At 29.4% G+C, this 23,042-nt stretch overlaps 3 protein-coding genes and 1 long non-coding RNA gene across 8 annotated transcripts; 3 read left to right on the forward strand and 1 right to left on the reverse strand.

The window, feature by feature from the left end:
* Nucleotides 1-4,912: 4,912 nt before the first annotated feature.
* LOC145012072 (replication protein A 70 kDa DNA-binding subunit B-like) lies at nt 4,913-11,096 on the forward strand. 3 transcript variants are annotated; one of them, XM_078970846.1, is made up of 12 exons: nt 4,913-5,216; nt 8,325-8,481; nt 8,573-8,843; nt 8,975-9,068; nt 9,177-9,275; nt 9,350-9,434; nt 9,517-9,652; nt 9,746-9,921; nt 10,012-10,133; nt 10,222-10,404; nt 10,500-10,568; nt 10,653-11,096. In XM_078970846.1, the coding sequence occupies exons 2-5, from the start codon at nt 8,329-8,331 to the stop codon at nt 9,208-9,210; spliced, it is 552 nt and encodes a 183-aa protein (XP_078826972.1). In that variant the 5' UTR covers nt 4,913-5,216; nt 8,325-8,328; the 3' UTR covers nt 9,211-9,275; nt 9,350-9,434; nt 9,517-9,652; nt 9,746-9,921; nt 10,012-10,133; nt 10,222-10,404; nt 10,500-10,568; nt 10,653-11,096. The 3 variants fall into 3 exon arrangements, with proteins under 3 accessions (XP_078826972.1, XP_078826973.1, XP_078826971.1); XM_078970847.1 differs by having other exon boundaries at nt 4,913-5,072; nt 9,149-9,275; XM_078970845.1 differs by having other exon boundaries at nt 4,913-5,072.
* LOC145012073 (uncharacterized) lies at nt 6,709-13,099 on the reverse strand. Of its 3 annotated transcripts, none has more exons than XR_013664375.1 (5): nt 12,906-13,099; nt 12,736-12,821; nt 7,583-7,641; nt 7,241-7,299; nt 6,709-7,008 (listed from the first exon to the last, which is right to left on the reverse strand). It is a non-coding gene; the product is annotated as an uncharacterized LOC145012073 (long non-coding RNA). The 3 variants fall into 3 exon arrangements; XR_013664374.1 differs by having other exon boundaries at nt 7,574-7,641; XR_013664376.1 differs by having other exon boundaries at nt 7,232-7,299; nt 7,574-7,641.
* A 408-nt stretch (nt 13,100-13,507) lies between these two features.
* LOC145009794 (uncharacterized) lies at nt 13,508-17,248 on the forward strand. The gene is made up of 7 exons (XM_078968425.1): nt 13,508-13,544; nt 13,803-13,952; nt 14,320-14,481; nt 14,581-14,826; nt 14,935-15,235; nt 15,458-16,200; nt 16,530-17,248. The coding sequence occupies exons 1-7, from the start codon at nt 13,508-13,510 to the stop codon at nt 17,246-17,248; spliced, it is 2,358 nt and encodes a 785-aa protein (XP_078824551.1).
* Nucleotides 17,249-17,974: 726 nt separating this feature from the next.
* Nucleotides 17,975-22,675, forward strand: LOC145009795 (uncharacterized). Its single transcript, XM_078968426.1, has 6 exons — nt 17,975-19,355; nt 20,028-20,089; nt 21,140-21,206; nt 21,298-21,414; nt 21,511-21,597; nt 22,626-22,675. The coding sequence occupies exons 1-6, from the start codon at nt 17,975-17,977 to the stop codon at nt 22,673-22,675; spliced, it is 1,764 nt and encodes a 587-aa protein (XP_078824552.1).
* Nucleotides 22,676-23,042: the final 367 nt, after the last annotated feature.

Genomic DNA, 23,042 nt, shown 5'->3' on the forward strand with positions numbered 1-23,042 from the left:
CGAAAACAAATGTGCATTTGAAAGTAGCAAGCAAAGAACAGGTTGGTAAGAGCACTGTTGTTCAGAATTCCTCAAAATATTAAAAAAAATAGTCGAAAGTAAAAAAGGTTGAAAAAACATATCTCAACACAGTGATTCCTACAACATCTCAAAAAATTATTGATCCGAGAAAAGCAATATCCAAACAACCTTTGGTTACATATGATTTTTGGTTAAATGAAAAGACCTTGTCATTCTGCTTCTTTTCCAATGTATCTCGGAACAAGCCCTTCGAGATGCTAGTTGCTCAAAAGTCACAATCCAATTCAAAAGCCCTTGCCAAAGTCCCTAAGTCTAACTCAGAGCCTAAAGACTCCAAAACTCACTGATTTTGCAAGCACTCTGTGCTTCGGGACATGATACAATATGGTATGTTGATAGTGCTTGTTCTATGCACATGAATGGGCAGAAAGACTTTCTGCATGATCTTAATCTCGCTCCTAATGTTGGTTACGTGACATATATAAAAAATCAAATTCACAAATCCGAGGTTATGGCATCCCTAACAACGACAATTTCTCTGTCTCCATTGTGGCGTATGTAGCTACTCTCAAACACAATCTGATTAATGTAGCTCAACTCACTGATGCAAACCGAAGAGTTGAATTCTACAAAAAGCATAACTATGTCATGATAGAAGACCGGAAAGAATGTTTAATCAAATCAGAAGACATTTTCATCGATTTGTTCTTCGTGAGACTGATTTTAGGGTTTTTTTTTCGGACACGGTGATTGAAATGGAAGGAATGAATCGTTCTGTGAATGACTTTTTTGTTATGAGGAAACAGTGATATGTTCGAAGAGGGAAATGATGGTTTTGCTGACATGATTTTATGTGGGATAAAAGTTGCCCTGAATGGTTTAATCTTTTGCAGTATTTACAAGTTTCCCACAACATTTTTATTAGTTTTCAGCTTATTAAATGACTGGTTAAGAATGGTTACCCCATTCTCAACTTTTTTTTCTCAATTGAACCCTACTCCGTCTCTATCCCTCACACACACACACACACACACACACACACATATATATATATATATATATATAGGTGTGTTAAATAAAAAATGCATAAACCCAAAAACACTAACAACCCCATAAATACATAAATTTTTTAAGATTTCTATTGTTTTTTTTTCTTTTTTTTTAACTTTATAAACTAGTCATGAGATTTGTAACTGATCGGAAACGGAATCGGTTGAACCAGAATATGCTAAACTGGTTTGGGTTTTGGGTTTAGGATTAGCCGTATTCGCATTTTGGGTATTCCGGATATGGGTCCAACAGCTTTGGGTAAACCACGTAAAAGAACTGGAACCGTGTAATTGGACTGGAAACCTGGAATGTATAGAGTTTTTAAGCTACGTCGACCTAGCCATTGGATTAATAGGATACGTACGCACAACCTTGTCTCGATATTTTTCTCATTATTTGACTGTTGCTCTTCAATTTGTGATCGATATTCATCTTCATTGTTGATTTTTTTCCTTCCTTAGCCATTATGATCGACATCAACCTACTCTTTGTGATCACGTGACTAGAAAAATAATAATCGATTCACACCTCTACTATATGTTATCACATACTAACCAATTATATTTGTACTTATTAAGTATCTCTAGAAAATCGAAATTTGGTGGTTTGTCTCTTACTAACCAATTATATTTGTATTTATTAATCATCTTTAGACTACAATAGCCTTCTTAAAATGATTAAACATAAGATGCCTTATTATGTACAAAATAGTATAATAACTGAATCCTTAGATGTTGTTTGGTTTACACAATGTTGCTGAACGAATTTGAATTGAAATTGCAAAAGGAATCTATCACGAATTCGAATCTAATTCTATGTGTTGTTTGGTTGGCAGGAAATGGAATTCGAATTAAGTCCAGATTATGTTTGGTTCGTAGGAAATTAAATTGGAATTCATATAAAATGATAGGATTACCCTTTTGTTTTGCTTAAATTTACTTTGCTTTCCAAGTTACATGTAAACATATATTACATAAATCATTAAAATAGTAATATTTTAATTTATTGATTAAACATTCATGTCAACATATTACGAAAATCATATTAATAAACATCATAACTTAAAGTCATTCCACTTCGTATCATAATAACTTTACCAAAAAGCATATAATATTTCAATACATCCCTATCAAAGATACCAAAAACTTACAAATCAAAAGTACAAAGACACATCCTAATAAACAACCCAAAAGAACTTAAAAATCCAAAATACGAATTAACATCCTAATTAATAGTACTACCCTTCCAAAATGTATTTGATATAAACCTCTCTATCACCTTTTTCAATTTTCCAAAAGTTGTGTACATGTATAGAAATTGAGAGATGATTCTATTAAACAACACAAATTCAGAGATGTTGTTAAACAAACACAAATTTAGAGATGTAGTTGTTAAAAAAAGAGATAACAAGAACACGAATCGATTTTTACAACAAGAAAATAAACAAGAATCGATTTTCACAACAAGAAAATAATCAAGAATCAATTTTCACAACAAGAAAATAAACAATCATGTATTCAATTAACAGATTTTATTAATATATTTGATTTTCACAGTAAGGAAACAACCAAAAATCGATTTTAATAGCAAGAAGTTTTTCACAATAAGAAGAGGAAGATGGGTTCGGAGAGAGAGAGAGAGAGAGAGAGAGAGAGAGAGAGAGAGAGAGAGAGAGAGAGAGAGAGAGAGGAAGAACTCACATGGCACAATGAAGAAGATGAAGGTTTAGAGTCGTGGAGATAGAGATGATGTCGGTTGTGAAGAACGACGTGACAATAGGGTTTGTTTTTTAGATGGCTTTAAAAAAAAATTAACAGCAACAAAATGGTGATCTTGTATTTTATTTCTTTTTAGAGAATTAATTCCACCAGCTAATTGAATGAATGTTTTGTCCACCATTTGAGGGAAAGTTTTTCATTTAGGAATCATTTTCCTTCTTTTAAACTCCAACCGAACACAGGAATTCGAGGGAATTGGAATCATTTTCCCTCGAATTTCATTCCATTCCTACCAACCAAATGCACCTTAGTACTTTACAAATTCAGTCGGTATGATATATTTTTTTATGAGTTTGATCTATTGCTAAAATGCCATAACAAAATCTAAATAGTTAGACTTTACAATTAGCAAATTAAAACCATAACAAAAAATTCAAACATTCAGACAAATTATATATAAGATGTTAGAACCCTTTAAGAGTAATTAGACCAAACAAATTATGAGTTTGACCCAATTAAAGTTTAATGTACGTAAAAGTCTTACAATCTACGATCTTGATTTAAAATCAAATCTCATTTCTTTAGGTTATAGTTATCTATATACGCACAACTTGTAATAATAATCTTAATTATATACTATATAAGTATATATTACTTCAATTCATTTCAAACCACCATGTACAAAAATTATGGTTTTTCTGGTTCTAGGCACATTTTATCCGGTTCCACTCTATCTATTTTGATATTTTTGGGTTTTCCGGTTCTAAACCCATTTTCCCCGGCCACGTACCCGAACCGGTTGTTATATACCGGTCCAGTTTTCGCATCTTCAAATCCTTTAATTTTGGTTTCTTGTTTTTTTGGGACCGAGTCTAATTGGTTGGGTTCAGACTAACTTTCATTCCTAACTTACAATGGTTGGTGTTATTTTGCTTACATTTCAACATCAACATAATTTGCATAACTTCGCTTGATGTGGCTTATTGGTTGCATAAATAAGCATATATGTAATGTTTGGTATTATTTCTTTTACATTTCAACATCTACATAATTTGCATAACCTCGCTTGATGTTGCTAATTGGTTGCATAAATATTCATATGTGTGCATGTTATGTCATTTATGGAGTCAAGTCAGGGGTTGCTATCTAATATCGTCGTCCTTTAATTTTCCTGGTTAACATTGTTAAATTATTCTCAAATAAATCAAAAGATTTTATGGTTGTATTTTAGTGTTTATAAAATATTAGATGTGACAGGCATGTACTATACAAATTGATTTTAAAAAATTAAATATCAATGTGTAAACTTTTAGCATTTTTTAAATTAAGTTTTGAAATAAATACAACCGAAATGATGAAGTAGAAAATTTAATATGTAATAATAAAAACATAGATTCTGTAAATATTGTAATTATCAATCAGAAATTTACAAATAGTTATTCTTAAACAACATTTACTATTTTATTCATAAGGCATAATTATTTTTAATTAGTATTTAAAATGATTTTAAAACATTCTTAATTTTCTTTAACATAAGATTAATGGTTAAATAATCATGTTGTACGATGAAATATAAAATTTAATATATAGAAAAAACCAAATACAATCATAAATGATAATATCATTGTTTTATTTAAAACCTGAAGGTAAAGTACCATAAGACATACAACAATGGTTTTTGTGTTAAAAAGATATTTGTAAATAATTTGTGTCTAGACAAAAATGAATGGCATCTGTTACACCACACATACACACACATATATATATATATATATATATATATATATATATATATATATATATATGTATATATATATATGTATATGTGTGTGTGTGTTGTAACAGATGCCATTCATTTTTGTCTAGACACAAATATATATATATATATATATATATATATATATATATATATATATATATATATATATATATATATATAGAGAGAGAGAGAGATGTTCATTTGTGGATGACCAACTATTGTGTGGATGTAGGCATTAATCAGATTTTAGATAAATTAAATCATTTAATATATAATATAAAAGTATTATAGTAATCTTCTTATTAATTAATTATGGTATAATAGAGATACAATAGGATATTAGTTGTATTCCTGATAAGTCTCGCAAGAAGCACATATAAAGTATAAACACTCAACATCTCGATGAAAACTAATCTTAGCCCTAATCGAAGTCACCATCATTTCTGATCCACTACTTCTTCTTCTATAATCGATAATGAAGATTCTAAACCCATGGCAAGATGATTATCCTTCTCCAATCGTTAGTAAGTTTTTATGTCTTTTAACAAACTTGTCTTTTTCTTTAATCAATCAATCGAGGTTATGACCGCCTTCCTCCACCTATCCATTGCTTCTTCCTCCCCCTTTTCTTTAAAGTTGCTGACAAAATGAACATCCGTCTCCACGTAGTAAGCCTACTTTTTTTTTCCTAAAATCAAGGATTCTAATTTCTAGTCACTAACAAGTAATAAGTATCCCTTTTTACGAATCCATCCTTGATTTTTCATTTATGTTTTTCTGCTTTTTAGCGCTAATCCATACACAAATTTAAATTGCTTTCAAGAATTTTGACATTTTAGTGTTACAGGTTTCGTTGGTTTTATAATCAACCATATTATTGATATGTAGTTATTTTATTAGTATATGGAATATATGTCAATATCTTTATAATCAACCATGTATTATTGATATGTAGTTATTTTAGTAGTATATGGAACATATCTTAGTATCTTTCACATGTGAAAGCTTCTAGAAAGTGGAAGCCTAATTGATTTAGGATTTCTCATATACAAGTAACAACTCCTTTTCCTTTCATACAATAGTAAAAAATCATAATTGTTTGATTACACTAGTAATACCTTATGTATTCTTGGTTAATTATTTCTAGTTTGAATATCTAGTTGTATCAAATGGTGAATCGTTGATCTGTTTACAATGTTTTTTTGTTTGTTTTTCTAATGTGAACTTTATTTTCGTACTTGTTTTGATGCATTATGTGAATATTCAGAGAGCTATATTTTCATGAGTTTGTTGCATCGATAATGCCTTTTTCTTATTCAGATTTCTAAAGTGTTGTGTGACTCACTATTTTATTCTATATGTGTTCTGACTAGTGTTGTTTTTTAAGATTGCTAAAGTGTTGTGTGACTCAGTATTTCATTCTAAAATAATGAAATAATTTCAAGGTTCGGACTTATGTGAAAAAAAACTACATTTTTTTAGAATTTCAATGTTTATCTTACAAAAGCAGCAACATTCTTTTAGAGTTTCAGGTTCCAGAAACTTTCTTTCAGAAGTTTAGTGTCCAACTTACAAAAATAACTACATTCTTTCAGAATGTAATGGTTCATCGCACAAAAACAATATCATTCTTTTAGAATTGTATGAGAGAATCTACATAATGTATTGTCAACTTCGATATCAATTTATACTTTATTATCATATGATGTTCTTTTTCATGAATGATTTTTTTGTTTGAGTGTAAAAAAACATGTTCTTAAATAAATTGCATTCTCATTTTTATTACATTCTACATGATTCTAAAGAGGATATTTCATTTCAATAAAAATGTGTACTTCGTTGATAAAAACATGTTATTCTTGAAAATATATACACTTATTATTCTTTAAGAATGTTAATTCTTAGAATTTTGCTTATATAACATCGTATTCTTTAAGAATGAAATGTTATTAAACACAAATTGTATTAGAATATTTGATTTTTTGGTTATTTTACATCGATTCTAAATGAGTAAAAATTAATTTAGAATTGAAATTTAATTAATTTAAGAAATTCACATTTTTAAAATTAAGATAATTAATTATCCCTTTAAATACTAATATATTTTTTAAATATATTTAATTGACTAAAATATTCTTATGCTGCCTGAAATTTGTGAGATATGATACATATTATCTCATTATAGTATCATAGACTCTGGAATCATGATCATCCATTTTGTTCATCTGTTAGTCCAGATTCATCCTTATGACCACATAATAGATAACATTCATATTATAAGCTAGTGTTATATATATATATATATATATATATATATATATATATATATATATATATATATATATCCCCTCTTCTAATAAAAAACTCCTTAAGGTGACACATGGCATTCTTCTAAACAACCAAAGTCCACGTGTCATTTTCTACATTTTCCTCAGAAATTAGTTCCCGTCCAAATCATCCCTATAAATTAGACAAAAAATCAGAAAGTCAAAATCAGAAAATCTAAACTTAATATCTGTTTCGAAAAAAATCTGTCTCCATATTAAACGAAAAATCTGTTTTCATATTAAATGAAAAATTCAAACTAAAATATAATCACCTTGCTAGAAAATGGCAATGGTTTTTTAAAAATAATTATGTTTCCCTATAAAACGAAAATCTATATTTCTTATAATACTTTTACCTCTCATACCTTCTTTGACGAATCCACATATTCTCCTACTAATCAGCAATTATTTTTCCATATTATACCTACATTAAAAATCATAAAAATCATACATTATCATCATCATATCGCATGAAATCAGGAATGGTTTTTTATAAAGTTTATCTGTTTCCGAAAATCAAAAGTTAATATCTGTTTCGAAAAAAATCTGTCTCCATATTAAACGAAAAATCTATTTTTATATTAAATGAAAAATTCAAACTAAAATATAATCACCTTGCTAGAAAATTGGCAATGGTTTTTTAAAAATAATTATGTTTCCCTATAAAACGAAAATCTATGTTTCTTATAAAATTTTACCTCTCATACCTTCTTTGACGAATCCACATATTCTTCTACTAATCAGCAATTATTTTTCCATATTATACCTGCATTAAAAATCATAAAAATCATACATTATCATCATCATATCGCATAAAATCAGTAATGGTTTTTTATAAAGTTTATCTGTTTCCGAAAATATCTGCATGATTATAGTAATTAAAAATCATTTAAACGAATTACAATATTCAATCACAATATTGACTTCGGTTGTTTTATTCCACCTATAAATACAGAACCCCTAAATTCTTTTCAACCATTTGCATTTTCTCATTTACTTCGTATCTGAACTCTAAAACACTGCAGAGAAGGTAAAGCATCCCGAAACAACTATGCTGAATTTTTTTTGTTTATCATTCATTCGTATTCTTATTGTAATTTTGATTACATCTATATTCCTCTCCTTCGGTTATTTTCTGTATATGTTATCTTATACACAAGCTATTCAATTTTTTTCCTACGTACAAACAAAATGAAGAAATCGATACACATGTCCTCCTTATAATAAAAACATATAGGAATATGTGTGTTCTGTTAGTCAGTAATTTGAATTTATATATATTTTTCATCAGATTTATATAATCTTGTGTTTTTTCAGTTAAATGGTTCAAATGCAATCTGAATTTGAATCATAATAATACCAACATATTGGAATATTTTTGTTAACTTATTCAGGGCCTTGAATTTACATATATTTTCACCAAATTTATATAATTTTGTGTTTTTTCAGTTAAATGGCTACTCCCAATGTCACTTTCATTGCTGATGTAGATGTGTTGAGGGACGATTTAACTCTAAAAGTTCGTGTCATCAACTTGTGGAAACATATGTCATTCTACAACAAAGATGAAATTTGGTCCATTGAATTAATATTACTTGATGAACAGGTATGTTACACTCTACATATTAATTATTTCTTACAAATACACATTTAAGTACAATTACTTATATAGTTGATCATATATTACTTTTTTATAGGGGAGCAAGATCCAAGCTACTGTTTGGAAAAAGTTTCTGTATCGATTCAAAAATATATTAAAGGATGGGTCGACTTTTTACATCACGAGTCCAAGTTTTGCATCACAAAAGTCCGGTTGTTTCAAAATAACTCCTCAAGATCAAAAACTAACCTTTGTCCAAAATACTGTTCTCAAAGAATGTGCAGAATTTTCTGGATCTACATTTGGATTTTCATTTGTTGACTATCAAACTGTTATGTCTTTGCTACATCCTGAAGACATATATGTTGGTTAGTTAATATTTATTATTTTAATTATAAACTAAATATTTAAATGGTTTTAGCTATGTTTATCTGCTATATATTATATATATTATATCTTTAAATTTCAAAGGGCTCTTCAATTATATTTTTTTTTCCAGATGTTATTGGGTTTGTAGTTGCTATTACTGAGATGATGAGGGATGATCCTGAAAAGTCTAAACACAGACTAACCATTCACATCCAAGATGCAAAGTTTGTTATTCGTTTCTTTATATTTGTATTATATTTTATATTAAAACATGACTTTTAAAAAACAATTGTTCAATATTCAGTGCTTTGCAACTCCGTGTAAATCTGTAGGGTGATTATGCCTACAAGATGCAAGATTACATAGATAACAATCCACCAATCAACGTGTCGTTGTTATACTCCAGTTTGCAAAGATTAGTGTTTGGAGAGGTATATTTGTTTTATTAACTAAACAATTTTTACATCTTTGATTATTAAACTGATTATTATTATTTGTGTTATAGATCGTCCGAGTGTTAATACCTACTTTACATCTTCAAAGTTGTTCATTAACTCCGATATCGATGAAATTAGTCTTTTCAAAAAAAGGTAACACATTTCTATGTACGTTTTAAATATACAAATGTTCATTACAACAATACTTAAAATTATTTCTTTGTGTGATTTACAGTTTAGATGGGGATGATCGTCCCGATTCGTCTTCGAATACAATTTCAGTCATTGAATCTAAACAACTTTCTGAATTAGATGATTTCATAGTTATAACTAAGCTGAAGACTATTGCTGAGATTTTTGAACCACATTCGGTATTTATTTGAATTTTTTAAACTTGTATATTTATACTTCTTTTGTAATTTTTAAAATAAACAAATATTATAAATAACCAATCATTCATGCAGAAAACCCATTTCATTATAGTTGGCACTATAAAGGGAATCTTGCAGAATGAGAAATGGTTCTATCCAGCGTGTACAAACTGCAGCCACAGGGCCTTTCCGGATACTGATGCAAAACCAACTTCTTATGAATGTCGTAACCAAAATTGCACAAAAAAAACAACTACTGTTGTACCGAGGTTGTTACTATAAACTATATTCATGCAAAAACGTTTCTTACTCCATATATATTAATAATATTTTTGATATTTTATATTATTTTTTTGTAGATTTATGATCCCCATACGTGTGCAAGATAATACCGGGACTATTACCTTAACAATGTTTGAAAAAGAAGGAAGGTATCTATTGAAGACATCAGCCAAAGAGTTGTTTTAAAAAAGCAACAGAGGTCGTTTGAATATTATGCAATCATTATTTCGTTTTATATATATGTTCACTTTAACCGAAACGTGTATTTACATTATTATTTGATGTAGATTGGGGACAATACTGATTTCTATCCATGGGAGATTAATGCATTGAAAGGTTTGAAATTGGCATTCAAGATTTATGTTACGGATTTCAATGTGTCGAAAAAAACCAATCAGTATGGTATTTCTAGAGTCAGTGACAATGTTGATTTAATTGAACAGCTCGAAAATAAGTTTACCGAATCACAGGTAATTAAATTACTAATTATTGTTTTTTGGTTGTTAACTATATATCCTTATAATATTTCTACCACAATTTTTTTGTTATTTTATGTCTTATGCAGACTGGTATAACACACTCTTTGGATGTTTGTTCGGGCGAATTCGAATCTCAAGATAACAGGCCTTTAAAGGTTACATTCATATTAAATTAGATAAATATGTTCTAAAATAATACTTGGATGTAAATAACAATATTGTAAAACTATTTTCTTTAGGATCAAATTTCAGGGACGGATGATAACATAACTCCTTCCACAGTTGACAAGAACTCAGCAACAAGCCCGATGAAATTTTTGAACACAACACCAGTTTTGAAACGAAATCTGGAAGAAGTCTTTGATTTGGAATTGAATGAAAACTTATCGTCGTCAAAAACAAAGAAAGTATCCCTAGATGGTCCAAGAAAACAGTTGTTGGAGGTGAAGTTGGAAAAAAGTGGCTGAATTTCATTTGGTGGTGAATCGGAAGACAGTGTCCATTTTGGATTTTCATGAACAATTTTCAGTTTTTAATTTGCATGGTGCTTTTTTAACTATCTTGGTTTGATTTAATGCGACATTCTGGTTATTAAGGTTAACACTTTGGGATTATTTTCTTTTTAAATGGTTTGTTATGCTATATTATGATAGCATGTTATGAATTAATTTTTTCATATTTTAGACGTCATTTTATTATTGCTTTTCCATTATTGGTACAAAATTTCATGCTACATACTAATATATTTATCGTTTTAATATTCAACATGAAAAAGTAGTGGTAGTTGCTTAACTTTTGGATATCTTTTGTTATTTTTATAGATCAACGCCTATAATTTGTGTGTTTGTGTTAATGTAATTTGAAAATGCATTGCTACAATTTGTTAGTTTGTGTAAATATACTTCTGTAATACAATGGCTTAATAAGAAAAAGACAAAAATGAAATGTTTTTTTTTTTTGTAAAAAATATTGATTTATACCAATTATAGCAATGTACTTTCAAAGTACATTGCTATAATTTGTGTGTCTTAATATTCCTACACTACAATTGAAAAGTTATTTAACGTGTTCATAAATTTTCAAAATGTTATTTAAAACCCATAATTCAATTTTTATTTTATCTTTAATGCCTTAAGCTCATAATACATACATACATATATATATATATATATATATATATATATATATATATATATATATATATATATATATATATATATATATATATATATATATATATATAATGAATTAATATATATAGAATGCTTAAAAACAATTTCTAGCCTACTTTCAAAAACTCATTTCTCTGTACAGTTTGATCCTCCTATAATAGATGAAAATTTCATTAGGAGGAGGGGTACTCTTTCTATTGATTTACAATATTATATTATCATTAATTCTGCACGTGGGTGTGTTAATGTACCTGTGTATGTTTGTGTATCTTTTTTTTTACAGTGGCCAAGTATGTAATTTATTATAGTACGACCTGTTATTTTTTTAATCTTTAAATGTTCAAACTTGGGTTTGGTAGCACCCAGTTCATCTTTTTCTTGAATATATATATATGTGTGTGTTATTTGCAGGTCAAAAAATTGATAATGGAAACCATGGAAGGTGCACTTCAATCCTCTAAAAGAGCCCCTGGTCATGTTTGATCCATCACAAATATATTATTAATTTAGAAAATGGTCCATACGGCATTATTTTTTTTACATTTTTTGTCCCTTTCTTAATAAAGTACACATTAGACATATAAACATTTTTAAAACAGGAACATGTTTCTTTGGTCATGTTGCTTTCTATGTGTGTCAATATGTGTGTAATTAAATTACATATTAGTGTGTTATACCATCTATGAAACTTCAGATCCTGAACCATCTGTTTTGAGTTACATACCAGTGTGTTATACGGTTTAAATCTAAAGGGTGCATATCAGTTGGTTATATTTTTAAATTCTGCTTTTTTGAGCAATTTTCTGCCATTTTTTGTCTTCAAATCTTGCTGTCAAATAAAAGAAATTGCAATCTACATTCATTTTTTGTTCTAAACCATTACTTTTAATTTCAAACCACTCACTAGGCACTGATATGAGTTTGTTCTCCGTTTTGCACATATATTTAACCCTAATATCTAGCTAATCAATATGAAAATCGCATTCCAATTTTGGAAGGTATATAAAATTAAAATTCAATTAATAAATTATTTGCTAACATTAATCAGATGCACAAATTTGACCCTAAAATCTTGGAAATTCAAATTTCAAAATTTCAAACTATTACGCACAGAGTATGAAAATCATACTTTCAAAAAATTGAAAGTTACCTGATTGTGTCTTCGCTCTTGACGTATTTCGAGTTACTGCTCATACCATTTCAGTTTTCGATAACTTCTTCATAAGAATCAAATTTCTGCCAAAAACAATCAGGTACAATTTCTTTCAACTATCTATGTTCTGTTAAGAAAACAATAGTTAACAAAAATTTACATCTTACCTTCGATTGTCGCATCTTCATACCATATTCATTCGTATCTTTCTTAAATGAATGCCTTCGAAATGTTAATCTTCATTGCGGAGATATAAATTTTGATATTCGATGGTTCTAGGTGGGAGAATAGGGGTTATTACTAATAGATGATTATCTTCTACGTGGGAGAATAGGGGTTATTACTTGTGTGAATCCTTCAAAAAAAATGTTCTTTTTTTCTAATTTTTTATATCAATAATATTTATATAATTTGGATTGGTATGTATCCCATTTATTATTGAAATAATTATAGTTTAAATAATTACCTAAGAATTTATATTGATATGTCGTAATTATTAATTTCTAATTTAAGTTGACATAATCTATTTAAATTGCCATTTTATATATCATGCTCCACAATTTAATAAATAAATGTGATTTATATATAATTATGTAATTTTATGATTTAGAAATATCATTTATATCCTAGTTGGTTAGTATTCAATTCGTCAAATGAAGTTTATACAAATTATATAAGCTACCAATCGATGTAACATTTACTATCAAATTATTAATTTTGTTTTTCACTATACTTTTTTATTTTTATTATATATCAAACAAGAACATGAATGCAATGGACGCTAGAGAGAGAAGAAGAAACAGAAAGTTATATTTAGATAACAGAAAATCCAAAAAAACGTTGTACTACATCATCATCTCATCGTACACCTACTGGACATGCTATAAAATTTGAACAATACGGTAATCTTCTTGCTTTATTTTGCATTGATAATTATAATATGTATTATTGATAGATTTTAAATATGTTATTCATTTTTATTTAAAAAAATTAAAAGAAATTATAATATATTTAAACTTAATATAAAAAAAAATGTCTTTAAGTTGTTTTCTACGATTTTACAGGTTCAAATACTACTACAGAATCTACAAATGCTAAAGAGAGGAGAAAAATTAGAAAGATATATTTGGATAATAGAAAATCCAAAAACTTACCAAGCACATCAAGCCATCAAAATTCATCGATTACACATACTTCTTACATGTCAAATAACGGTATTTATATTCGTTTATTTTACAATTGATTTGTAAATATAAAAATTTTATTAAATTTGCAAATCTATTTCATTTAGTGTATTTATAATAATTAATATTTTTTTATTATTACTAACCATGTTTTCTAATTATGTAAGAGATGTCTACAGTCATCGTGTTAAATTAATATCTACAGTTAATTATACAGACGTTACCTTAGATAAGGAAAATATAAACTCAGTCAAATCATGTGTATATCAACATACAAGTATTCATCATACTTCAAATGGTACGAATTTCTATATATACGAAATTAAAAATATACGTTTCACATTTATATAACTCATAACAATTTCTAACATTCTAATTTGTATTTTAATTTTATCAGGCAATTATATTTTCAACAATAAAGTTCAAACACCACTATCTATTAATTTACATAATTCAGTGTTTGGCATTGGCACGACATCCACCAATCGTTCCACAATAACTTATAATTCTCCTTCAACAAATATAAATGTTAGAACTCCCTTTTCTAACATTTCAAACGGTATGCATTTATAAATACACAAACTTAGAAATATATGCTTTATATTTATATAAATCATAACAATTGCTAACATTTTGATTTGTATTTTTATTTTATCAGGCAATTACATATTCAATAATAACCTTCAAACACCAATATCTATTAACAAACACAATTCAATGTTTGTTAATCCCACGACATCTGGTAGTCGTTCCACAATTGTCCAGAATTCTTCATCAATTAAGTTACCAAGAGGAAAGCATCAATTAAAAAGGAAGACTCCAGATATATCCTCTATACGTGTTTTTGACTTGACATTAGATGAAGAACGTAATGATGATCATATTGTCGAAGATAAATTTCGCGGTATATCAAAAGGTGATCATAATTCTAATACTTTTAATGTTATTTAAATTTATTTAATAATCTATTTTTAATAATTTTTTATTTTTTTATATTTTTTTCATTCAATAGATTACTTGGATCATGGAGACGAGATTGTTATATATCAGATTTGTCATGCAAAATTATGGGTAGATGAATCGCTTAGAGGGCAAAAAAAAGGAAATACGTCTTATTCCTTATGTTGTGGCTACGGAAAAGTTGAGCTACCACCCTTAAAAGAAGCACCATCATCTTACAAAAATCTTTATCGTTCCATCGATTCTAAAAGCAAACACTTCATGAAGAACATTCGACGTTACAATTCAATGTTTTCATTTACATCGATGGGAGGCAAAGTTGATTCATCCACAACACAGGCAACGCACCATATGTATTCAGACTTAGCGGTCAAAATTATCATAGTATAGGAAGTCTTTTACCTACAAGTGGATCAAGACCAAAATTCTATCAGTTATACATATATGACACGGAGAACGAGATTTCAAATAGATCGACAAGTATTGGGTATATTTTTATAATCTTCTTCTAAAAAATCATTTCAGTTCATTTAATTTTTTTATTAACATTAAATAATTTATTATAATATTTTCAGTGGACCAACAAGTGCTTCTACATCAACTTCAAGATCATATGATCTCCAGATTATAGAATTTTTGAAAGTTATGTTAGATTCAAACAATGCGTTGGTCAAGTCTTATAGGATGGTAAGAGACAGTCTTCATGAAAACCCTGGTGCTAATTTGAAGTTAAGATTAATCGGAAAAAGAGAACACGATGGAAGGACGTATAACTTACCAACTTCTTCTGAGGTAGCCGCTTTAATTGTCGGTGACATTTATGATTCAATTGAAAAAAGAGACATCATTGTTGAAACCTCATCAGGATTACTAAAGCGTATCAGTGAATTACATCCTTCTTACCTTGCTCTTCAGTATCCATTACTATTTCCATATGGCGATGATGGTTACAGAGTTGACATCCTTCATAGAGGAATTACATCTTCAAGTAACAGCAAGCGCCCGACCTGTACAATGATAGAATTTTTCGCTTACATAATTCAAGATAAAGATCATTCGTTCTCACTTATTCTCAATGCAAAAAGGTTGTTCCAACAATTTTTGGTTGATGGTTACACCATGATTGAAAGTGAGCGATTATTTTTCATACGTAAGCAACAAAAAATTCTTAGATGTGAGTCTTATGAGAATCTGCGTAATCACAAAGCAAGTGGGAATACAGATATTTCGAACATTGGGCAGCGTGTGATCTTACCTTCTTCATTTACCGGTGGTGCACGTTATATGATGCAAAACTATTTGGATGCCATGTCTCTATGTAAATGGTTTGGATATCCGGATTTTTCATAACCTTTACGTGTAATCCAAAATGGCCAGAAGTTCAAAGGTTTCTTAAGGACACTTCCCTTTATCCAGAAGATAGACCGGATATATTATGTAGGTTATTTAAGATAAAGTTGGATGCATTTATTAAAGATTTAAGGGAAAATGAAATTTTTGGCAAGATTCAAGCAGGTATTTCAAAATTATACTTTAATATATATATATATATATATATATATATATATATATATATATATATATATATATATATACACCTTCTTTACTTTGTAACTTGTATCTTATGTGTATATTTTTCACATGCAGTGGTTTATACAATTGAATTTCAAAAACGAGGTCTGCCTCATAGTCATATATGTTTGTTTATGCATTCTGACTACAAGCTTCCTACAGTTGAATATATCGATCCCATTATTTATGCTAAGATTCCAAATATCGAAGAAGATCCAGAATTATATTCACTTGTCAGGGAGTTCATGATTCACGGTCCATGTGGAGCTGAAAATTTGAATTGCCCATGCATGGTGGACAGAAAGTGTTCTAAAAACTTTCCAAAGCAATTCTGTAATCATACTTCAGTTGATTCAGATGGGTTTCCCTTATATAGGAGAAGAAATGATGGGAATTTTGTTGAAAAATCTGGTGTTCGTTTAGATAACAGAAATGTTGTTCCATACAACAAATATCTGTTGAAAAGATATCAGGCACACATTAATGTTGAATGGTGCAATCAGGGATCTTCTATAAAGTATTTATTTAAATATATAAACAAGGGTCCTGATAGAGCGACTGTTGCTATGGAGCCAAGCAATAATGATTTTGATAACAATGATTCAGTGGATGAAATAAAAGAGTACTATGATTGTAGATATATTTCTGCATGTGAAGCATCATGGCGGATTTTTAAATATGATGTTCATTATAGGTATCCTGCTGTGATTAGACTACCTTTTCATCTACCTGGTCAACAACAAGTTGTATATGAGGCAGACGATGATATTGAAGATGTTTTTGACCGACCTTAAGTTGCTTCTTCAATGTTCACATCTTGGATGAAGTGTAATCAAATCAATAAAGAAGCACGAAAACTTACATATGTTGAATTTCCTACAAATTTTGTTTGGAAACCTAAACTTCAAATTTGGAAGCCAAGGAAAGTTGGATATTCTATTGGTAGAATTCACTCGGTTTCACCTAAGCTTGGCGAAGCATATTTTTTAAGAATTCTTTTAAATAAAGTGAAAGGTCCAAAATCCTTCGAAAATATTCGCACAGTCAATGGTAAAATATGCTCTTCTTTTAAAGATGCATGCTATAATCTGGGCCTTTTGGATGATGACAAAGAATACATCGAAGCAATTAAGGAAGCGAGTGTTTCTGGATCTGGTTTTTATCTACGTTTCTTATTTGCTACAATGTTATTGTCCGGCAGTTTGTGTAAACCAGAGATTGTGTGGGAAACACATGGGAATACCTGTCAGATGGAATTCTTTATACTCAACAAAAGAGATTAAATTCTCCAAGTATTATATTTTTATTCCATTATTATTAAAATTGTATCATATAAATTTCCAATATGCACTCAATTACATTTTACGTCCAACTTAATCTCTTTTTTAGTATGTTGTAATTAATATAGTATTGTTCGTACATGTTTATCACTAAACGAAGATCAACTTAAAAACTTGACTTTGTTTGAGATAGAACAAATTTTACTCCGAAACAAATCCAGTCTCAAAAACTATAGAAGGATGCCTTACCCAGATGCTGATTTGGTTTCATCTTCAAACAATCGTTTGATAGCCGAGGAGCTAGATTATGACATACCAAATTTGAAGAATGAGTTTGATCGCCTCTTTGTTTCATTAACCGACGAGCAACGCAACATTTTTCTTGATATAATGGATAAGGTTAAAAATAATAAGGGAGGTGTATTCTTTATTTATGGTTATGGTGGAACGGGTAAGACATTTCTCTGGAAGACAATTTCTGCAGCAATTAGATCCCAAGGAAAGATTGTTTTAAATGTTGCTTCAAGTGGGATTGCTTCATTATTATTGACTGGAGGTAGGACAGCACACTCTCGGTTTAGTATTCCCATAAATCTTACCGAGGATTCTTTTTGTAGAATAAATCCAAAGAGTGATCTTGCGAGTTTAGTAAGAAAAGCCTCATTGATCATTTGGGATGAAGCACCCATGGTACACAAGCATGCATTTGAAGCTTTAGATCGAACTTTGAAGGATATATTAAGATTTGTCGATCCTACAAACTCAAATATTCCATTCGGAGGGAAAGTGGTTGTTTTTGGAGGTGATTTCAGACAAATTCTACATGTTGTTCCGGGTGGCAGTAGACAAAACATTGTCAATGCTTCTTTAAGCTCTTCGTATTTATGGCAACAGTGCAAAGTCCATAAATTAACAAAAAACATGAGGTTAACTGTTGGAAGTGATTCATCTACTGTTCATCGAATAACGGGTTTTTCAAACTGGCTTTTGGACATAGGAGAAGGTAATCTTGGTGGTCCGAATGATGGTGAAGCAATTGTTGATATTCCAGAAGACATTCTCATTAATGATCCAAGTGATCCTATTGGTTCATTAATCAATTTTGTATATCCTTCCATTCTTGAAAACTTCAACATTGCGGGTTATTTTCAAGAAAGAGCAATACTTGCTCCCAAGAATGAAGTTGTCCAAGAAATAAATGATCGGTTGCTAAAACTGATTCCAGGAGAGCAAAAAGAATATTTAAGTTCAGATAGCCTCTGCCAATCTGAGTTTGTCAATGATCAGTTTGATTCAAATTTATACTCACCTGATATTTTAAATGGTCTTAAAATCTCAGGTATGCCAAACCATAATCTCATTTTAAAAGTCGGTGTTCCAGTTATGTTATTGAGAAACATTGATCAGAAAAATGGCTTATGCAATGGCACTAGACTACAAGTCATATCTTTGGGCAAACGAGTTATCGAGGCAGTTATCATATCTGGAACTAATACTGGAAACCGGACTTTTATTCCAAGAATGTCTTTAACTCCTACTGAAAACAAGATCCCGTTCAAATTCCAAAGAAGACAATTTCCATTGGCTGTATGTTTTGCAATGACAATTAACAAGAGCCAAGGTCAGTCTTTATCGAAGGTTGGATTGTTTCTTAAGGATCCTGTTTTTACACACGGTCAATTGTATGTTGCTTTATCTAGAGTTCAAAGTAGAGAGGGATTAAAATTGTTAATTTTAGATAACCATGGTAGACTATCAAATAAAACATCCAATGTCGTGTATAAAGAAGTTTTTAGAAATTTATAAAAACTTTGTACAACTTTATTATTTATATGAATTTATGTTTATGCTTTATTTAAATTTATATTGCATTATACAATATGATAACTTTCTAACATATATACAAATACAAATTGCTGATTTCATATTCAAGTCATTATCATTTCATAATTTCAACCAATCATTATATCACTATGAAATTACAGACAAAACATTGCTCAATAACTAAACATTAATTTTATTGAATTACTTTTAAATTTCTTTCCCGTGGTGTCCACGGGTTATAACCTAGTATGCTTAATAAAAACCTCCATTAAACACCACGTGTCCACCTTATACACAAGAAAGATGACACGTGTCATTTTCTCCACCTATACCTAATTTTTTCCCGCCCATTCAATTAATTTCAATTACATTCAATACCAAATCTTATTCCCTACAATTTATCAGCCGATTTTGGGCAGTTTCGGTTTAGTCATCTTTATCCCTATCTCCATTTACTGCTTTTTTATAGGCGCTTCCTTCTCCTCCACAACCACCATCGACTATTTCCTCACCGTTTCTCTATACCTACAGGTTTTTATCTTTCTCAACCCAAAGATCTCAGGCAGTCGCAACTTCATTTTCACTTTTTTTGCAAGTTTACACAAGGAGTAAAGGTCCGTCTGGATATTTAACTCCTACACGAACTGATTGGATGCAAGTTTTTTTTTTCTAAGTGAATGGCCATATGGAATCCTATCAAAGGATTTGATTTTGGCATCAGTGAATGGTTAGAGAGAGTCCGATTGAGATCGATTGAAGTGCATTTTATTTTTTATAATTTTTTTCTACTTTTCCATTCAGTGTAGATGTATTTTACATAATCATGTTCCATTCTTATCGATTTTCTTGATTATGTATTCCTATTGCTTTGATCAATACATACGGGTCTATGAAATTTCAAGATTTTGGGTTTGCAATTTTTACTGTTCTTTTAATGATGTATAGGTCAGTGGGTGAATTTACTGAATCAATTGTCAAGTATGCATCGTATTTGAAAGAACTTGGCTGGGAAATATGTATGTTAAAGGACCGCATACAAAGGTATCAAAATTTGATTCTTAAAGAATGTACTCGACACTAGCTTAAAGGCTATGAAGTAGATTTGGGCCATATGGCCATGAATCAACACATAAATCCAATTTGTTGTATATCCATGCATCTACATGTGCATCTTGCAATCAGTTGTTGTATATCCATACTGATTTCTATGCCCTAATTCAATGGATTGCAATTTACCCTAGCTAAGGGTAGCATAAGCCTGTAAAGTGTAAATTTGACGGTCATGATTTTACTGTTATCGGTCAATTACCTGAGGTTCTGTAATGTATTAAGGTCCCATTATATCTTTATCAATGTCATCCATCTATTCTCGAGTGTTTTGGGGGTTAATATAAATTTGGTTGAGATTATAAATCTGATCAGATTCTTAAGACTGCTTTCAAGAAGGAAACAGTTGGGCCTGTCATAAGGGATCAATATGTTGAATAGGTTAGTCACCGATTCAAACATTCTTTCTCCTTTCACTCTACTTACTACTTACAAAAACAACTTTGAATTTCACTAAACTATACTTGCATACAGAGAGTTAACATTCGAGTCAAGATTGAAGAAGAAGAAAAAGAGAAACTTAAAGCTACAACAAGAATGAGTAACATTAAGTCATTAACATTTGTATATTTTCATGTTTATAGTTAATATTCATTCTTAATTGCTAATTTTACATTTTTGTATTACTTTAGGGAAGAGGAGCTTCAATTACAAAAACAAAAAAAGCAGAAAATCAAAGCTAACCCATAGCTATCTTTTTTCTGAAGATATTGAAAACGAGGAAGAAGAAAAAGAAGACAAGGAGGATAGTAAGCATATGTTTAGTTTATTTTTCATTATTTTAAGTTCATTTTATCAAATACTTTTGTATTTAATACTCATTAACTTAAATTAATGTTCTTAAGTATATACAAAAAAACAAGAATCAAATACGTTTGGTTGTAGAGGCTTTGGCAAAGATCTGGCAACAGAAACTACCTTTTTCCCGATAGGTTTGATTGAACACTCTCAAATAATAAAATAAAAACATTTATAAATCTTATATGTTTTGCTGATTAAGGTGTTGTTTGTTTTTCTTAAAAAAGCTCTTCAAAACTCTTATTGCTGCGCGGCGCAGCACACGCGCAACACTTTTTGTCCCGCAGCAGTTTGTTTTTCGGAAGTCTTCGGGGCTTAAAACCTCTGCCCGTGTGCTTCTTGGGGAAGCACTTGTTATACCTCTTCCTACCTCTTCCCACCCCTTCAAACCTAAACCTAATATATTCAACCCAAAAAAACCATCGGTGCCTTTTTTTTTTTTTTTTTTTTTTGTTATTATTACATTTTGTAATGGTGTATATTTTATATTACATTTATGGTCCTTTACTTATATATTAAATTCTATTTTCATCCCTTTAACATTTAATACATTAAATTTATATCCCTTTAACTCTTTTCTCTCATTTAATTTACATAAGCTAATTAATTTTAATGTTGTTTTTTAAATAAGTGTCTAGAATTTCATTTTTTATTTTCTTTTTAAATAAGTGTCTATTATTTTGTTTTAATTATAAAATAAAAAATAAAATGGAAAAACAGATTGTAACAAAACATATAACATATTATATTTTATTATTTCAATGTTTTAAGACTATAATTATTAAATTTTCTGTATTTAAAAATAATTTATGGTTTATTAAATTAGTTTATTTTAATTTTTTAATGTATGCAGCAGTCTGCAGATGTTAACAAAAACAAACACGCTTCTTACTACAGTCTGCAGCCGTTTGATCCACCTCTTCTGCGGTAGAGGTTTGCAGAGGTGGTCCGCAGACTTTTTGAATTTTTGCTTCGAAAAAACAAACAGCACCTAATTGTCACTATCATAGTGTGAAACATACTCCTTTAGTGAGAGGGAGGCAGAGGAGCAAGTTGAACGTGAAAAAGTAATTTAATATTATAAAACTTTATCTTATATTTTATTAATCTAAAAAAAAACTATGTCCTTTAAGTTCTAAATCATATGTTAATTACATTACAGATGAGGCTCTTGAAATCACTTATAATTACTGGGATGGTGCAGGACATTGAAGAGTCATGCAGGTAATTCTTAATTTCTTATGTTCTAAATATGGCTAAATTACCATTTTACCCCCTCCTTATGGTTTTTAGGTTAGAAAGGGGATACAATTAGCGAGTTTTTACAGGCAGTTTGGCAATAACTTGCACTTTAATTTAGAGAAATATGAATAGCTTCAGGTGAAAATCTTTCATATGTGAAAGAGGATCTCATTATTCCACATGTATGTAATAATGTAACATTCATCGTGTTAAAAAAATTAATCCAAATTAAAAAAAAATTAAGATGATACTAATAAATAGTTATCGTCTATTTTCAGCAACACGATTTTGTTATACCTCTGATATTAGGCAAATAAGTAAGTTAGGGGTAATATGG

Source organism: Lactuca saligna, chromosome 8 (assembly GCF_052625555.1).
Source record: "Lactuca saligna cultivar CGN05327 chromosome 8, ASM5262555v1, whole genome shotgun sequence".
Taxonomy (NCBI): domain Eukaryota; kingdom Viridiplantae; phylum Streptophyta; class Magnoliopsida; order Asterales; family Asteraceae; genus Lactuca; species Lactuca saligna.

Coding starts and splice junctions, on each gene's coding strand:
- LOC145009794 (XM_078968425.1), top strand. CDS start 13,508: ATGCAATGGACGCTAGAGAGAGAAGAAGAAACAGAAA. Junction 13,953..14,319: donor TTCTTACATGTCAAATAACG/GTATTTATATTC, acceptor TAATTTTATCAG/GCAATTATATTTTCAACAAT. Junction 15,236..15,457: donor ACACAGGCAACGCACCATAT/GTATTCAGACTT, acceptor TAATATTTTCAG/TGGACCAACAAGTGCTTCTA.
- LOC145012072 (XM_078970846.1), top strand. CDS start 8,329: ATGGCTACTCCCAATGTCACTTTCATTGCTGATGTAGATGTGTTGAGG. Junction 8,482..8,572: donor TAATATTACTTGATGAACAG/GTATGTTACACT, acceptor ACTTTTTTATAG/GGGAGCAAGATCCAAGCTAC. Junction 8,844..8,974: donor TCCTGAAGACATATATGTTG/GTTAGTTAATAT, acceptor TTTTTTTTCCAG/ATGTTATTGGGTTTGTAGTT.
- LOC145009795 (XM_078968426.1), top strand. CDS start 17,975: ATGCCTTACCCAGATGCTGATTTGGTTTCATCTTCAAACAATCGTTTG. Junction 20,090..21,139: donor CCGTTTCTCTATACCTACAG/GTTTTTATCTTT, acceptor ACTTGCATACAG/AGAGTTAACATTCGAGTCAA. Junction 21,415..21,510: donor AAAAGAAGACAAGGAGGATA/GTAAGCATATGT, acceptor AATGTTCTTAAG/TATATACAAAAAAACAAGAA.